The sequence below is a fragment of the Sarcophilus harrisii genome, chromosome 3 (assembly GCF_902635505.1).
Source record: "Sarcophilus harrisii chromosome 3, mSarHar1.11, whole genome shotgun sequence".
Lineage (NCBI taxonomy): Eukaryota > Metazoa > Chordata > Mammalia > Dasyuromorphia > Dasyuridae > Sarcophilus > Sarcophilus harrisii.
Window position 1 is genome coordinate 300,511,580 of NC_045428.1, and position 15,084 is coordinate 300,526,663.

Below are 15,084 nucleotides of genomic sequence, written 5' to 3' on the forward strand. Positions count from 1 at the left end.
CAACACTGACTAGTGAACAATTAATGAGGGAGCAGGTGTATTAATGCTCCTTCTATTGAGGAGGTGATCTGATTATGAAACTCAGTGACTTCTTGCAATCAGGACAAAGGAATCTATCTCTACCCAGACCACCCTAGTTGGTTTTCTCCTTCATAAAATGGGTCATCCTAAATTCTAATGGAGAGTAGTTCTAAGGACAGGGGCTTATTTTCCAAAGGCAAGAATTCACCTACATTAGAATCTGTTGGGAAGTCCTTCTAATTGGATGCGGTTCTGTCCAAGACTGAAGATCATACACCCAGAAGATTTGAACTATCTCCTATGTCAGCAGTTTTCTTCTGAGGCTGACTGAATGACCTTTAAAGCTGGTCCCTTTTCAAAAAATAGAAAGGAAAAAATTTTATCCTAATTTAATAATTGGTTTTTCTGTTATACCCTTTAACCCAGCAGTGTTTCTGTTGGGCCTATATCCCAAATAGATCTTAAAGGAAGGAAAAGGACCCACATGTACAAAAATGTTTGTGGCAGCTCTTTTACTAGTGGCAAGAAACTGGAACCTGAATGGATGCCCATCAGTTGAAGAATGGCTGAATAAGATATATGAATACTAAACCAACCTGTTGACTCTAAACTTGACTAGAGGCAAACTAAAAGTGGATAAAGAACTAGAAAATCAGGAAGACCTGAATTTAAATGTAGTTTTGCACTCCCAAGCTGTGTGACCCAATGCAAATCACTTAAGCTGTCTGTTGCTTGTTTCTTCATCTGTAAAACTTATTCCTTATTCTTGTGATTCCTTATTCTTCCTTATTGTCTTCCTTATTATTGTTCTATAAGAAATGATCAGAATAATTTCAGAAAGGCCTGGAGAGATTTACATGAACTGATGCTAAGTGAAGTAAGTAGACGCAAAAGAACATTATTCACAGCAACAACAAGATTATGTGATAATTCTGATGGCTTTTTTCAACAATGAGGTGATTCAGGCCAATTCTAATAGATTTGTGATGGAGAGCCCTTTGCATCCAGAAAGAGGACTATGAGGACTGACTGTAAATCACAACATACTATTTTCACCTTTTGTTGTTTTTTTGTTGTTTGCCTCCTTTTTTTTTTTGTTTTCTCATTTTTCCTTTTTGATCTGATTTTTCTTGTGAAACATGCTAAATGTGAAGAATTGCACGTGTTTAACATTTGGAATTACTTGCTATTTAGAGAAAGGGTGGAAAGGAAGAGAGAAAAATTTGGAACACAAATTTTGGAGAAGTTAATGTTGAAAACTACCTATATATATATTTTGGAAATAAAAAGCTATTATTTTAAAAAAAATAAATAGCCTTTTTTCTTTCGAGTTTTTTTGTGAAGATTAAATGAGATATTTATAAAGTTCTTTGGAAACCTTAAAGTGCAATATAAATGCTAGCTAAGTAGGTAATCTATAAGGTCCTTGAAGGCAGGGACCGTCAATCTACACTTTTGTAGTTCCAATACTTAATAAGAAACATTTGGTGTAAATTCTAGGTCTATTTCCTGAGATTGCTTTATAGTCACGCCAGAAACGGAAGAAATAGGCATTTATATCGCTGATACAAACGCTCAATAAAAAAGCAAAGAAAAGCAAACTTTCCTCACTAACAACCATTACTATGAGGCAATGGCTGGTTTTCTGAGACAGGAGGACGTCTCTCTACCTGACTGTCCCGCTTTGGGATTTCTCTGAGAGTCTCAAGGGAGGAAATGACAGAGGTACCTTCCCAGGTGTTGGCCCCAACTTCCTGCCTCTGCGCATGTGCCAGAAAGAGCCCATGAGAAGGCGGGCCCCACGTGACTTGTGGCCCCAACTTCCTGCCTCGGAGCACGTGCCAGAAAGAGCCCAAGAGCAGGTGGGCCACGTGACTTGTGGCCCCAACTTCCTGCCTCTGCGCATGTGCCAGAAAGAGCCCATGAGAAGGCGGGCCCCACGTGACTTTTCCCCTTCCTGCCTCGGAGCACGGCCAGAAAGAGCCCAAACGGTTACGTGACTTTGGGCCCCAACTTTGCCCGGGAGGCCAGAAAGAGCCCATGGAAGGCGGGCCCCCCGTGACTTGTGGCAACTTCCTGCCTCGGCGATGTGAGAAAACCCAAGGCGGCGGGCCCCCCGTGACTTTGGGCCCCAACCCTGCCTTGGCCGTGGGAAAGGCCCAAGGAAAAGGGGGCCCCCACGTGACTTTGGCCCCAACTTCCGCCCCAAAGCCGAAAACCCAAACAGGTGGGCCCGTGACTTGTGGCCCAACTTCCCTGCCTCCGGGATGTGGAAAGAGCCCAAGGCAAGGCGGGCCCCACGTGACTCGGAGGTTGGGGTGGAGCTCATCCCAGCAGCCCCAACGCCAAGTTTGACAAGGCAACAAAGGCCGCATGACGCCATGACAACTGTGGCGCCCCCACCCCTTTTCTGGCTGCAGGGTGCTCCGTGACACACATTAAGTCAGCTGATCCAAAAAGGGAGGAATGAATTTGGGGGTCCGCCTCGAAGATGGAGAGGCCGACAGACGCCCCGAGAGTTAACCAAATTTCATTCTCTAGTGAAAAAGCACCCTCAATGGCAATTCCCGATCTGAATTACAATAGCTACACCTTTGAAAACGAAGCCATGGAGAAATTCAGTATCCAGGATGACTTACCAGCACACATCTTCTCCAGACTGCAGAGCACGGTAAGGAAATGGCAAGGAGGGGGCTCGAGACCTCCATAAATCATGACTCCGCCTCCTTCGTTCCAGGAAGATGCGGGGAATGGGAAAGAATGTGCTCGAAGGAACCCGGATATTGTCTTCTTCCGCGTAACCCTAAACAGGAAAAGCTTTGTCCCCTCTCTTTCCCCGCCCCTCCACTCAGGAAAAGTCCAGAAACTTCCGAGCTCTGGTTCTGTAGTAGGGTGTGAATTTGGGGGCACCGAAGGGGGGTCCTACATGGTCTCTCCGGGATTTCAAGTTCTTTGTCGATGGCTAAACGCCTTCACCTCTCTGAGCCTCAATTGATGCCTATTTCTCCTTCCATTTTGAGAAAAAAAAATGGATTCCAGAGCGCTCCTGGGGCAAGGAGGCGTGAAAAGCCGAGAGAGTTCAGAAATCACGTGTATTTGGATCCTTTTCAGCCCAATTCCCAGCGCTGTTAATATTTTTAAGGAGAGAAAGCTGATGTATTGGAAAGACGGCTGAATTTGCAATTAGGAGACCTGGGTTTGCATCCTGACTGCAGTAAAGAAAGAAGTCGCTCTATGCCCGTAGTAACCATCCATCCCAGGCCTATTTTTTAAAGATTAAATTATGTTGAAGGGGCAGCTAGGTGGCGCAGTGAGTAGAGCACCAGCCCTGAAGTCAGGAGGACCTGAGTCCAAATCTGATCTCAGACACTTAACACTTCCTAGCTGTGACCCTGAGCAAGTCACTTAACCCACTTAACCCCAATTGCTTAAAAAAAAAAAAAAAAAAGAAAAAAAAAAGAAAGATTAAATTATGTTGTTTCAAGGACCAAACAAGTAAAAACGAAACCTACGGCCTCTTTCTCTTTCTCTTTCACTCAGGGTCTTGAATCAAATATAACTTCCCGATTTTGGGTTGGAAAACTGAGATCACTGTCCCTATCCCAGACAAAGTTCTTCATCTAAGTGAAGTCTCTCGGAAATCTACATTTTTGATAATAAATATTTAATATTTTTAAATGTTCTTTATACTTGGATGTCTAATGCACTATTTCCCACCATTTTAAACGTCTTCAATTAGGAGATTTATTAAATGGATTCTTTTTTAAAATTTCAGCTTCGGATGGATAGTATTCCACAAGCTATACGAGACATAATTATGAGTGCTGATAACATTTTGGAACCTACCGGCCTACAATCAACAACTGCTTTGTTATATGAAGATCCCTTTGAAGTAGCTCAGAAATACTTGGAAAAACACAACATTATGCAAATATTCCAGGTGAATCTCTCCATAGTCTTCATCAACTGACTTCCATACTAAAATAGAACAAGTTTTTACCTGGCTTAGTTGTATTTTTACCTGGATAATTGTATCACAAATATTAAGCAACACCAAAGGGAGGAAAGGGGAAGTTAATTAGAGTTACTGATCACCTACTGGTATTGAGGGTACTATGCTTATTACTTTAAGGATCCAGAGTATAATTCCTGCTCTCAAGTCATAGTTTAATTGGAATAATTAGTAAACACAATCAGTGTTAAATAAATGAGAGGTGGTCATCTATATGGACTGAAAGACTGGGGAAGAGTATTAGGACTTAATCTATACTTTGAATTGAAAGATGAACAGGATTTAATTATTTAAAAATTGTAAAGGAGGGAAGAACATTCCAGACAGAGACAATAATACAGATAAATATATTATCAGTTGAGTGGTCACCCCAAATCTACATTCTTTTAAACTAAAAATGTGTTTAAAGGTTACTTTTTCTTGAAATAATAATAATTATTGACTTTCAGGGTGTGGGCCCATCTTTAAATAACATTCTTTAAAGTGGAATTACAAGACTAGATTCTCGAGTTTATAAATACTTTGGATTTTTTCCTCAACTTTGTGATTAGTTGACTTTCTGTTAACATTATTAATGTATAACTTTTATTATGTATATGCAATAATTTTTATTTGAGGTTAGCATGATTTGTATAAAGCCCATAATTGTATAAATTATGGAGTATAGCAGTATCTGAAAGTATTATCCAGAAAGGATTTAATATCCTGATTGATAATAAAGTGTGAGAATTACAACAAATGAGAAAATCTTTATCTTAGAAATCCTTAAATTAGTGGAATTTCCACTCCTATTTTGGGAAAAAAAAAAAACAAATGAACTCTTATTTAAAGTAGAACTCTCTTAGAATAGTCTTTAGAGGAACTCATCCCCATAGTATTCCTCAACATTTGTTGAAGCCTTCCTTTATGTTCTGGCAGATTAAAAGAGTCCTCTTCATGAGGATAATGAAGAGTTTATGTGGAACACTTCAAATTTCTCAAAAGGTCCTAATAGATTCCAGTTTTAATGATCATTTTATCTAAAAGATGTCTCTTGTATCATTATCCAGAAGTAAATTATCATTTTTTAGTTCATATAGTCTCTCCACCAACTTCCAAGTTCTAAAAAGATAGTTTCTCTGAGTGTAGAAATTGATGATTAGGGTTTGGGGGTGAGAGAATGTGATGTTTTGATATTGATCTATTTCTGATCACTGGCCTCAGATGGCTCTGGAGGGGAAAGTGAGGCATGACCTTGCACAGCCCTCCCTGACTTAAATCCAATTCATTTGCATGTCATGGCATCACCTACCTGTTGTCATGGTCCTCTTCAAGAACAAAGGACAAACAACAACTTTTGTGTGATGAGAAAAAGCAGGAACTGATCCAAAAACCATGTAGACAGGGAAAGGACAATTAGAACAGAGAAAAGACTTCCCCCCCATAGGGAATCTCCCCTTAGACTCTGAAAGTTTGCATAAGGGTATACACTGAAAAGATCTTTTTTAAGGTAATATTTTCTCCTTCACCTGAGAAATTAGGAAGAACCATGTGCTAAATTAGGGGAAGCATATCAATTTTTAAAATCTGTTTGGGTTCTTGTGGTTTAGTAGAAGAGAGAAGTAACCAAATATACTCTGAGGTGTATAGTCTTAGCTCAGAATGCTAACATCAAGCTTTGGTGCTTGCTCTCTCTTTCTCTCTCTCTCCCTCTTAGCGGATCACTGAAAACTTAATCTATGAACTGCCTGAAGACCCTTTGTATTTTTTGCTGGGGCAGGTATGAACTAGACCAAAAAGGAAAATAGTAATTTATTTTTAGACCAGCTTCACAACAATTAAGTTCTGAGAGTACAGAAGGGAAGGGGAAGATTTCCTTAATGGGATGAAGAGTTGATTTCTTTTTAAATTAAGAATAAATGTATTTAGATAGGAGTGATAGAATTGGGAAGACTTAAAGAGGCAACATAAAGTGAAACGAAAAAATGGGAGAATACTATATAAAGCAAGTTTATTTGTTGTCTCCAAAAAAAATACCAGCCTAACTTCAGTGAGGCACAATGGAAAGAGTAATGGATTGGGAATCAGGTAATATAAGCTCCAGGCTCAGTTCTGTCACTGATCAGTTCTGTGACTTTAAACAAGTCATTACCTTTTTTGAACTTCAGTTTCTTTAGTTGCAAAATGAAAGGGTTTGAATAAATAGTTCTTTGGATAGATAGTGGCCTTTTGCCAGGAAAGATTGATGAATTCAGTCTTGGATGTTTTAAACTTGAAGTGAGAGCAGAATATCCATGTAAAAATTCAGAATGTTTGTAATTAGATATCTTGAAAGAAATCAGACCTGAGGTGGAACTTGTAGAAGAGAGTGTAGAAAGTATTTAGCTTTGTTGTTGTAGAGTCATTTCAGACTTTTCATGAGCCCATCTGGTATTTTCTTGGCAAAGATACTAGAACAGTTTGCCCTTTCCTTCTCCAGCTCCTGTGACACATGAGGAAACTTAAGCAGAGTTAAGTAACTTGCCTAGGGTCATACAGCTGGTATCTGAGGCCAAATTTGAAGTCAGGAAGAGGAGTCTCTCTGAGTTAAGACCCAGTGCTGTATCCATTGTGCCATCTAACTGCCCATTAAGTTTTGAATTATGCCTCTATTTAGAATGTGAGAGTAGGAGTCACTAAAGAAAGAACCTAAATGGAGAACAGTATAAAATCATGAAAGCCAAGCAGAGGAGAAAGATTCAAGAAATTCTAATGTTCAGAAGCAAAAGTCAAGGCAAAAAGCAGACGTGCTGAGATATGTAGGAAGGAAAAATTGGGATTAGTGAAGATACAGAGATATTTTGAGGTAAGAGTGAGGGAAGGAATTAAGGTCAACCTGATGATATTTTCCTTAAAGTAAGAGACATGTTTATTTGTTGAGAGTAAAGACATAGTAGGATGGAAGAGTTTGAAGAGCTTCTTTGAAGAATATTTCAAGGCAGTGGTTCCCAACCTTTGTATCATAGACCCTTAGGCAAACTCAGAGTTATTGCAAGGACTCAGTTTAATAAGCAACTATGCTTATTAAAGCAGTGTGTAAGACTGTGTAAAGTGTAAGACTGAATAATGTCTTGCACATATACATGATTTTTCAAAGGTATGCAGATGCTTCAAATAGAAATTTAAAGTAAACTAAATTTTGCTTTCTGTTATGTATTTTCTCAGTTATCAAAATGGATTTTCCAGTAAAACAGTACAAATACTATCTTAAGGAGTTCAGAAATAATTTTGAGATAAAAATTGAGAATTTTAATACTTGAGAATATTAGGAACCACTGCAGTTTTCTTCATTCAATCATGAAGTTCCTGCTCTATCCCTGGAACTGATATGCAAAAATGAAATGATCTGTACCCTCAAAGAGCTTATCAGGGGAAACAACATTCCCATATGAGTTATGTATAAAATAAATGAAAGGTAATTGAGATGAGGAAAAGGTGTTTGCCACACTAGCCAAGTAAGGATCAGGGAAGATCTTGGGTAGGAGGTGGCACTTGAGATGTGCCTTGAAGGATTCCACAAGATGAGGAAAAAAGAGTATATTCTAAGAATAGTGGAACAGCCTATTCAAAGACTCCTATGGAAGATGAAATATAATATGCAAAGAATAGCAAAAAGGCCAGTTTGAGTTTATCAAAAAAAATATAGTAAGAGAAATGATTCAAACTATAGAGGCAGGCTAGGATAAGGTAAGTATCAAATAGATCATACTTGTTCTGACAAGCAATAGGAAATAAATGAAACTTATTGAATAGGAAAGTGACATTGTAAGGCTTGCTTTTTGGAATATGTAAAGTATGTGGATGATGGTTAGAGAGAGGAGAAGACCAATCAGAGATGAAGGCCTGTGTGAATTGATAGAAGGGGGGACAGATGCAAGAGATTATGGTGGTAGAATGAATGTGACTTGCCCAAATGAATGGATACAGAGTGAGGAGGAGAGTGAGAGATTAGTAACTCCAATGTTATGAGCTGGAGTGACTGGAAAAAGGGTGGTTTTCTTGACTGAAATAAAGTTTTGACAGAATAAAATTTTGTTCTGGGTGGAAAGAGAAAGCTCTGTTTCAAACATGCTGAATTTGAAATATGAAACACTGAAGTCTGCTATATATGCTGTCAATGATTTGGGACTTGCATTCAACGAGAGCTCCTGGCTGGATATCTTGATCTTCTAGACACTAACTAGGAGATGACACTAACAGGAGATGAGTGTAGAAGAATGGGGTGTCCCTGGAATACTTCTTTGTATAACCTTTGTGTTTTATATTTGTATGAGGGTCAGATATTATGGGCCCTCGTTTGCTTTGTACTTCTGCATAGTGATTAGGGATCAACCACTGCAATAGGACCCATGCAACCAGCACTCCACATCATTTTGAGTCACATGACCCAGGTTCAGCTTGCATGATATAACCAACCCTTTAAATCATAATCAGGACACAAGAAAATACCATAATGACAGCAGTGGTTCTTGAGATCAGAATGAGCTTTCTAATATGGCATAGTGATCATAAGATCATAGAGATGGTATTGGAATTGGTTCTGGAAGGAATTCTTCTCAAGAGCTCCAGCTCTTCTGAGACGTTGTGTAAATTGAGGCTCAGAAAGTTTGAGCAACTTGTTCAAAATCACATCATAAATAATTAGCAAAAGCTAGGATTTGACTCAGGCCCAACATGCTGTCCGACACTATCTCAGAAGAGCTGGGCCTTCTCAGTAGGGGTAGACCAAAGACGTGTATGAAAGAGAGCTCCCAATTATATCTCTTTGTGTTTTAGCTTCTTTGGGGACAGATAACACCTGTGCACAGAAATAATTGTTTCAGTAGCCATAATCTAGGGGTGATGGTATGTTAAATAGTAATTACAAGTAAGCCAAACTCAAAGAAAAAATATTTGACATTTGTTTTAGAGAAAATTCTCTCTCGCCTCATTAAAAACGGGGGAGAGGAAAAGGGAAAAGAAAAGAGTAATAAGGGAAGGAAGGGGAAAGACTCAAAGGGGGAGGGAGGGATTATAAAGAGGATAAGTATCGTGATACAAGAGGGATACATAAAGTTTAAAAGGGGAAAGAGGGTTGGTGGAGGCAAGAATAAGTAAAGCACAATCTGGGGTTATTAGGATGGCAGGAAATACAGATTTAGTAATTCTAACCGTAAATGTGAATGGGATGAACTCCCCCATAAAGAGGAGGCAGATAGCAGACTGGATCAAAAGTCAGAACCCTACAATATGTTGTTTACAAGAAACACATTTAAAGCAGGGGATACATATAGAGTAAAGGTAAAAGGCTGGAGCAAAATCTATTATGCTTCAGGTGAAGTCAAAAAAGCAGGGGTAGCCATCCTTATCTCAGATCAAGCAAAAGTAAAAATTGATCTAATTAAAAGAGATAAGGAAGGAAACTACATCCTGCTAAAGGGTAGCATAAACAACGAAGCAATATCAATATTAAACATATATGCACCAAGTGGTATGGCACTCAGCTTCCTAAAGGAGAAGTTGAAAGAGTTGCAAGAAGAAATAGACAACAAAACTGTAATAGTAGGAGATCTCAACCTTGCACTCTCAGAATTAGACAAATCAAACCACAAAACAAATAAGAAAGAAATTAAAGAAGTAAATAGAATATTAGAAAAATTAGGTATGTTGGATCTTTGGAGAAAATTGAATGGAGATAGAAGGGAATATACTTTCTTCTCAGCAGTTCATGGAACCTATTCAAAAATTGACCATATATTAGGACATAAAGACCTCAAAATTAAATGCAAGAAAGCAGAAATAGTAAATGCTTTCTTTCAGATCATGATGCAATAAAAACTACATTCAACAAAAAATTAGGGGGAAATAGACCAAAAAGTAATTGGAAACTAAACAATCTCATCTTAAAGAATGATTGGGTGAAGCAGCAAATTATAGATACAATAAATAATTTCACTCAAGATAAAGACAATGATGAGACATCATACCAAAATTTGTGGGATGCAGCCAAAGCGGTAATAAGAGGGAATTTTATATCCTTAGAGGCTTACTTGAATAAAACAGAGAAAGAAAAGATTAATGAATTGGGCTTGCAAACTAAAAAACTAAAAAGACCAAATTAAAACCCACAATCAAATACTAAATTGGAAATTCTAAAATTAAAAGGAGAAATTAAAAATATTGAAAGTAAAAAAACTATTGAACTAATTAATAAAACTAAGAGTTGGTTCTATGAAAAAGCCAATAAAATAGATAAGCCTTTGGTAAATCTGATTAGAAAAAGGAGGGAGGAAAATGAAATTAGTAGTTTTAAAAATGAAAAGGGAGAACTTTCCACCAATGAAGAGGAAATTAGAGAAATAATGAGTTATTTTGCTCAACTTTATGCCAATAAATTTGATAACCTAAGTGAAATGGATGACTACCTCCAAAAATATAGACTTCCCAGACTAACAGAGAGGAAGTAAATTGTTGAATAGTCCCATTTCAGAAAAAGAAATAGAACAGGCAATTAAACAACTCCCTAAGAAAAAATCCCCAGGGACCAGATGGATTTACATGTGAATTTTACCAAACATTTAAAGAACAATTGGCCTAATGCTATATAAATTATTTGATAAAATAGGGAATGAAGGAGTCCTACCAAATTCCTTCTATGACACAGACATGGTACTGATACCTAAACCAGGTTGGCTGAAAACAGAGAAAGAAAATTATAGACCAATCTCCCTAATGAATATTGATGCTAAAATCTTAAATAAGATATTAGCAAAAAGACTACAGAAAATCATCTCCAAGTTAATACACTATGATCAAGTAGGATTTATACCAGGAATGCAGGGCTGGTTCAGTATTAGGAAAACTATCAATATAATTGGCCATGTTAATAACCAAATTAACAAAAACCATATGATCATCTCAATAGATGCAGAAAAAGCATTTGATAAAATCCAACATCCATTCCTATTAAAAACACTTGAGAGTATAGGAATAAATGGACTTTTCCTTAAAATAATCAGCAGCATCTATTTAAAACCATCAGTAAGCATCATATGTAATGGAGACAAACTGCAACCATTCCCAATAAGATCTGGAGTGAAACAAGGTTGCCCCACTATCACCGTTACTATTTAATATTGTATTAGAAACACTAGCTATAGCAATAAGAGCTGAGAAAAGATTAAAGGAATAAGAATAGGCAATGAGGAAGCCAAATTATCACTCTTTTGCCGACATAGATGGTATACTTAGAGAACCCCAGAGATTCTGCTAAAAGTTATTAGAAATAATCCACAACTTTAGCAAAGTTGCTGGTTATAAAATAAACCCACATAAGTCATCAGCATTCTTATATATCACTAACAAAATCCAACAGTCAGAGTTACAAAGAGAAATTCCATTTAAAGTAACTACTGATAATATAAAATATTTAGGAATCTATCTGCCAAGGGAAAATCAGAAACTTTATGAGCAAAATTACAGACCACTTTTCACACAAATTAAGTCTGATCTAACCAATTGGAAAATATTAAATGCTCTTGGATAGGGCGAGCAAATATAATAAAAATGACAATATTACCTAAACTAATCTATTTATTTAGTGCTATACCAATCAGACTCCCACAAAACTATTTTAATGACCTAGAAAAATAACAACAAAGTTCATATGGAAAAACAAAAGGTCAAAATTTCAAGGGAATTAATGAAAAAAAATCAAATGATGGTGGCTTAGCTGTACCAGATCTAAAATTATATTATAGAGCAGCAGTTACCAAAACTATTTGGTATTGGCTAAGGAATAGATTAGTTGATCAGTGGAATAGATTAGGTTCAAGGGACAAAACAGTCAACAAATATAGCAACCTAGTCTTTGACAAACCCAAAGATCCCAGCTTTTGGGATAAGAACTTACTGTTTGATAAAATTGCTGGGAAAATTGGAAACTAATATGGCAGAAACTAGGCATTGATCCATACTTAACGCCGTACACCAAGATAAGGTCAAAATGGGTTCATGACCTAGGCATAAAGAATGAAATTATTAATAAATTAGAGGAACATAGGATAGTTTACCTCTCAGACCTGTGGAAGGGGAAGGTCTTTATGACCAAAGCAGAACTAGAGATCATTACTGATCACAAAATAGAAAATTTCGATTATACCAAACTGAAAAGGTTTGTACAAACAAAACTAATGCAGACAAGATTAGAAGGAAGCAATAAACTGGGAAAATATTTTTACAGTCAAAGGTTCTGATAAAGGCCTCATTTCCAAAATATATGAGAATTAACTCTAATTTATAAAAAATCAAGCCATTCTCCAATTGAAAAATGGTCAAAGGATATGAACAGACAATTCTCAGATGAAGAAATTGAAACTATTTCTAGTCATATGAAAAGATGCTCCAAGTCATTATTAATCGAGAAATGCAAATTAAGAAAACTCTAAGATACCACTACACACCTGTCAGATTGAGCTAAGATGACAGGAAAAAATAATGATGATTGTTGAGGGGATGCGGAAAACTGGGACATTGATGCATTGTTGGTGGAGATGTGAACGAATCCAACCATTTTGGAGAGTAGTTTGGAACTATGCTCAAAAAGTTATCAAACTGTGCATACCCTTTGATCCACAGTGTTACTACTGGGCTTATATCCCAAAGAGATTATAAAGAAGGAAAGGGACCTGTATGTGCACGAATGTTTGTGGCAGCCCTTTTGTAGTGGCTAGAAACTGGAAACTGAATGGATGTCCATCAGTTGGAGAATGAGCTGAATAAATTGTGGTATATGAAAATTATGGAATATTACTGTTCTGTAAGAAATGACCAACAGGATGATTTCAGAAAGGCCTGGAGAGACTTACACGAACTGATGCTGAGTGAAATGAGCAGGACCAGGAGATCATTATATACTTCAACAACAATACTAGATTATGACCAGTTCTGATGGATCAGGCCATCCTCAGCAACGAGATCAACCAAATCATTTCTAATGGAGCAGTAATGAACTGAACTAGCTATACCCAGAAAAATAACTCTGGGAGATGACTAAAAACCATTACATTGAATTCCCAATCCCTATAGTTATGCACACCTGCATTTTTGATTTCCTTCACAAGCTAATTGTACAATAATTCAGAGTCTGATTCTTTTTGTACAGCAAAATAATGTTTTGGTCATGTATACTTATTGTGTATCTAAGTTATATTTTAATATATTTTAACATCTACTGGTCATCCTGACATTAAGGGGAGGGGGGGGGGTAAGAGGTGAAAAATTGGAACAAGAGGTTTGGCAATTGTTAATGCTGTAAAGTTACCTATGTATATATCCTGTAAATAAAAGGCTATTAAATAAAAAAAAAAAAAAAGAAAAATAACTCTGGGAGATGACTAAAAACCATTACATTAAATTCCCAATCCCTATATTTATGCACACATGCATTTTTGATTTCCTTCACAAGCTAATTGTATAATATTCAGAGTCTGATTCTTTTGTACAGCAAAATAATGTTTTGGTCATGTATACTTATTGTGTATCTAAGTTATATTTTAATATATTTAACATCTACTGGTCATCCTGCCATCTAGGGAGGGGTGGGGGGTAGAGGTGAAAAATTGGAACAAGAGGTTTGGCAATTGTTAATGCTGTAAAGTTACCCATGTATATATCCTGTAAATAAAAGGCTATTAAATAAAAAAAAAAAAACAAGTAAGCCAAAAAAAAGAAATTTGCTTTTCCTTTTTTATTCTCAGATTCAACAATTAATCAAAGAGAGGGATGAAAAAAAGTAAAACCTGCAAATAAAGAACTTTCCCTCATTCTCAACCATCATCCGTCTCAGAATCAAATTGACTTTTTTTAATCTCTTAATACAATTTCTCCATCTGAAAAATCACTTTGGATAGCTAGCTACTGGCAGTTATTCTGCCTAAATGGATCCTCAATTTTCACACTTGATATGTCTTTTTGTTGAATGAAATATCTGGTTATAGCAATATCAGAGAATATTCTGTACTCATTAGCACAAACTTCTCAGGACATCCTTTTTTTCATGAATTGTTGCCTCAGCCTAGGAATCCATCACTGAGAAAAGCTAGGCTAGTCCACAGACAGGACTTACATCTGCTTCTGGAATGGAATTGTACTTCAAGCCTTTCTACCTTACCAAAACTGGCCAAAGTTTGTGCCTTGTTGTCACAGGCAAGAAAAACCACAATCACCTCAATCCTATGGTGAGGAGCATTTATTGGAGAATCTGAACAAGAATCATATAGACTGAAAATAATAATAAATAATATATATATATATATATATATGGGGTCTGTTATGCTCCAGGCACTGTTCTAAGGACTTTACAATCATTCATTATCTCATTTGATTCTCACAATAACCCTAGGAAATAGGTGTGCTTATTACTATTCCCATTTGATAGATGAGGAAATCAAGACAAATAGGATCAAAGTGATTTGTCCAAGTAATAGCAATGATATGGGAATGATTTTTCTATTCTCAGCAATACCATGATCCAAGGCTACTATGGATGACTTTTAAGATGAAAGATGCTATCCATACCTAGAAAAAGAACTGATTTTGTCTGAATAAAGATTGAAGCATACTTTTTTTTTATTTTTTCTTGAGGGTTTGGGATGGAGGTGTGAAAATCAATGTTTTTTTTTTCACAATATGACTTTTATAGAAATGTTTTGTATAACTTCATGTGTGGCTTCTTAATGTGGGGGGGGTGGTAAAGTGGGAAGAAAGGAGAAATCTGGAACTCTAAATTTTAAAAACAAATGTTAAAAATTGAAAATAAAATATTTTTTTTTTTTGAAAATAAAATATTTTTAAAAGAAAAAATAACACATATAAATGATGTGATTTGTCCAGGGTCATACAGTGGAGGTTGGATTTGAACTTGGGTCTTCCTGACTCCAGGTCTAGTATTCCATCCACAATGATACCTAGCTGCCCAAAAGTTGAAAAGGTATGAGTGAGTTGCAACTTTTACCACTGGAGGGAGTGCTCACACCACTGAGATCAAAGATCCA

At 36.7% G+C, this 15,084-nt stretch overlaps 1 protein-coding gene across 2 annotated transcripts; it reads left to right on the top strand.

Annotated features, from left to right (window-relative positions):
• Positions 1-2,341: 2,341 nt before the first annotated feature.
• Positions 2,342-13,867, top strand: TEX55 (testis expressed 55). 2 transcript variants are annotated; one of them, XM_031959690.1, is made up of 4 exons: positions 2,346-2,692; positions 3,797-3,961; positions 5,730-5,792; positions 13,789-13,867. In XM_031959690.1, exons 1-4 carry the CDS (start codon positions 2,513-2,515, stop codon positions 13,825-13,827), a joined length of 447 nt encoding a protein of 148 aa, XP_031815550.1. In that variant the 5' UTR covers positions 2,346-2,512; the 3' UTR covers positions 13,828-13,867. The 2 variants fall into 2 exon arrangements, with proteins under 2 accessions (XP_031815551.1, XP_031815550.1); XM_031959691.1 differs by lacking the exon at positions 5,730-5,792 and having other exon boundaries at positions 2,342-2,692.
• Positions 13,868-15,084: the final 1,217 nt, after the last annotated feature.

Bases quoted from the DNA above. Each gene is read 5' to 3' on its own strand.
- TEX55 (XM_031959690.1), top strand. From the start codon at position 2,513: ATGGAGAGGCCGACAGACGCCCCGAGAGTTAACCAAATTTCATTCTCT. The intron at 3,962-5,729 runs GTGAATCTCTCC...TCTCCCTCTTAG, and splicing joins ACATTATGCAAATATTCCAG to CGGATCACTGAAAACTTAAT. The intron at 5,793-13,788 runs GTATGAACTAGA...TTTTATTCTCAG, and splicing joins TGTATTTTTTGCTGGGGCAG to ATTCAACAATTAATCAAAGA.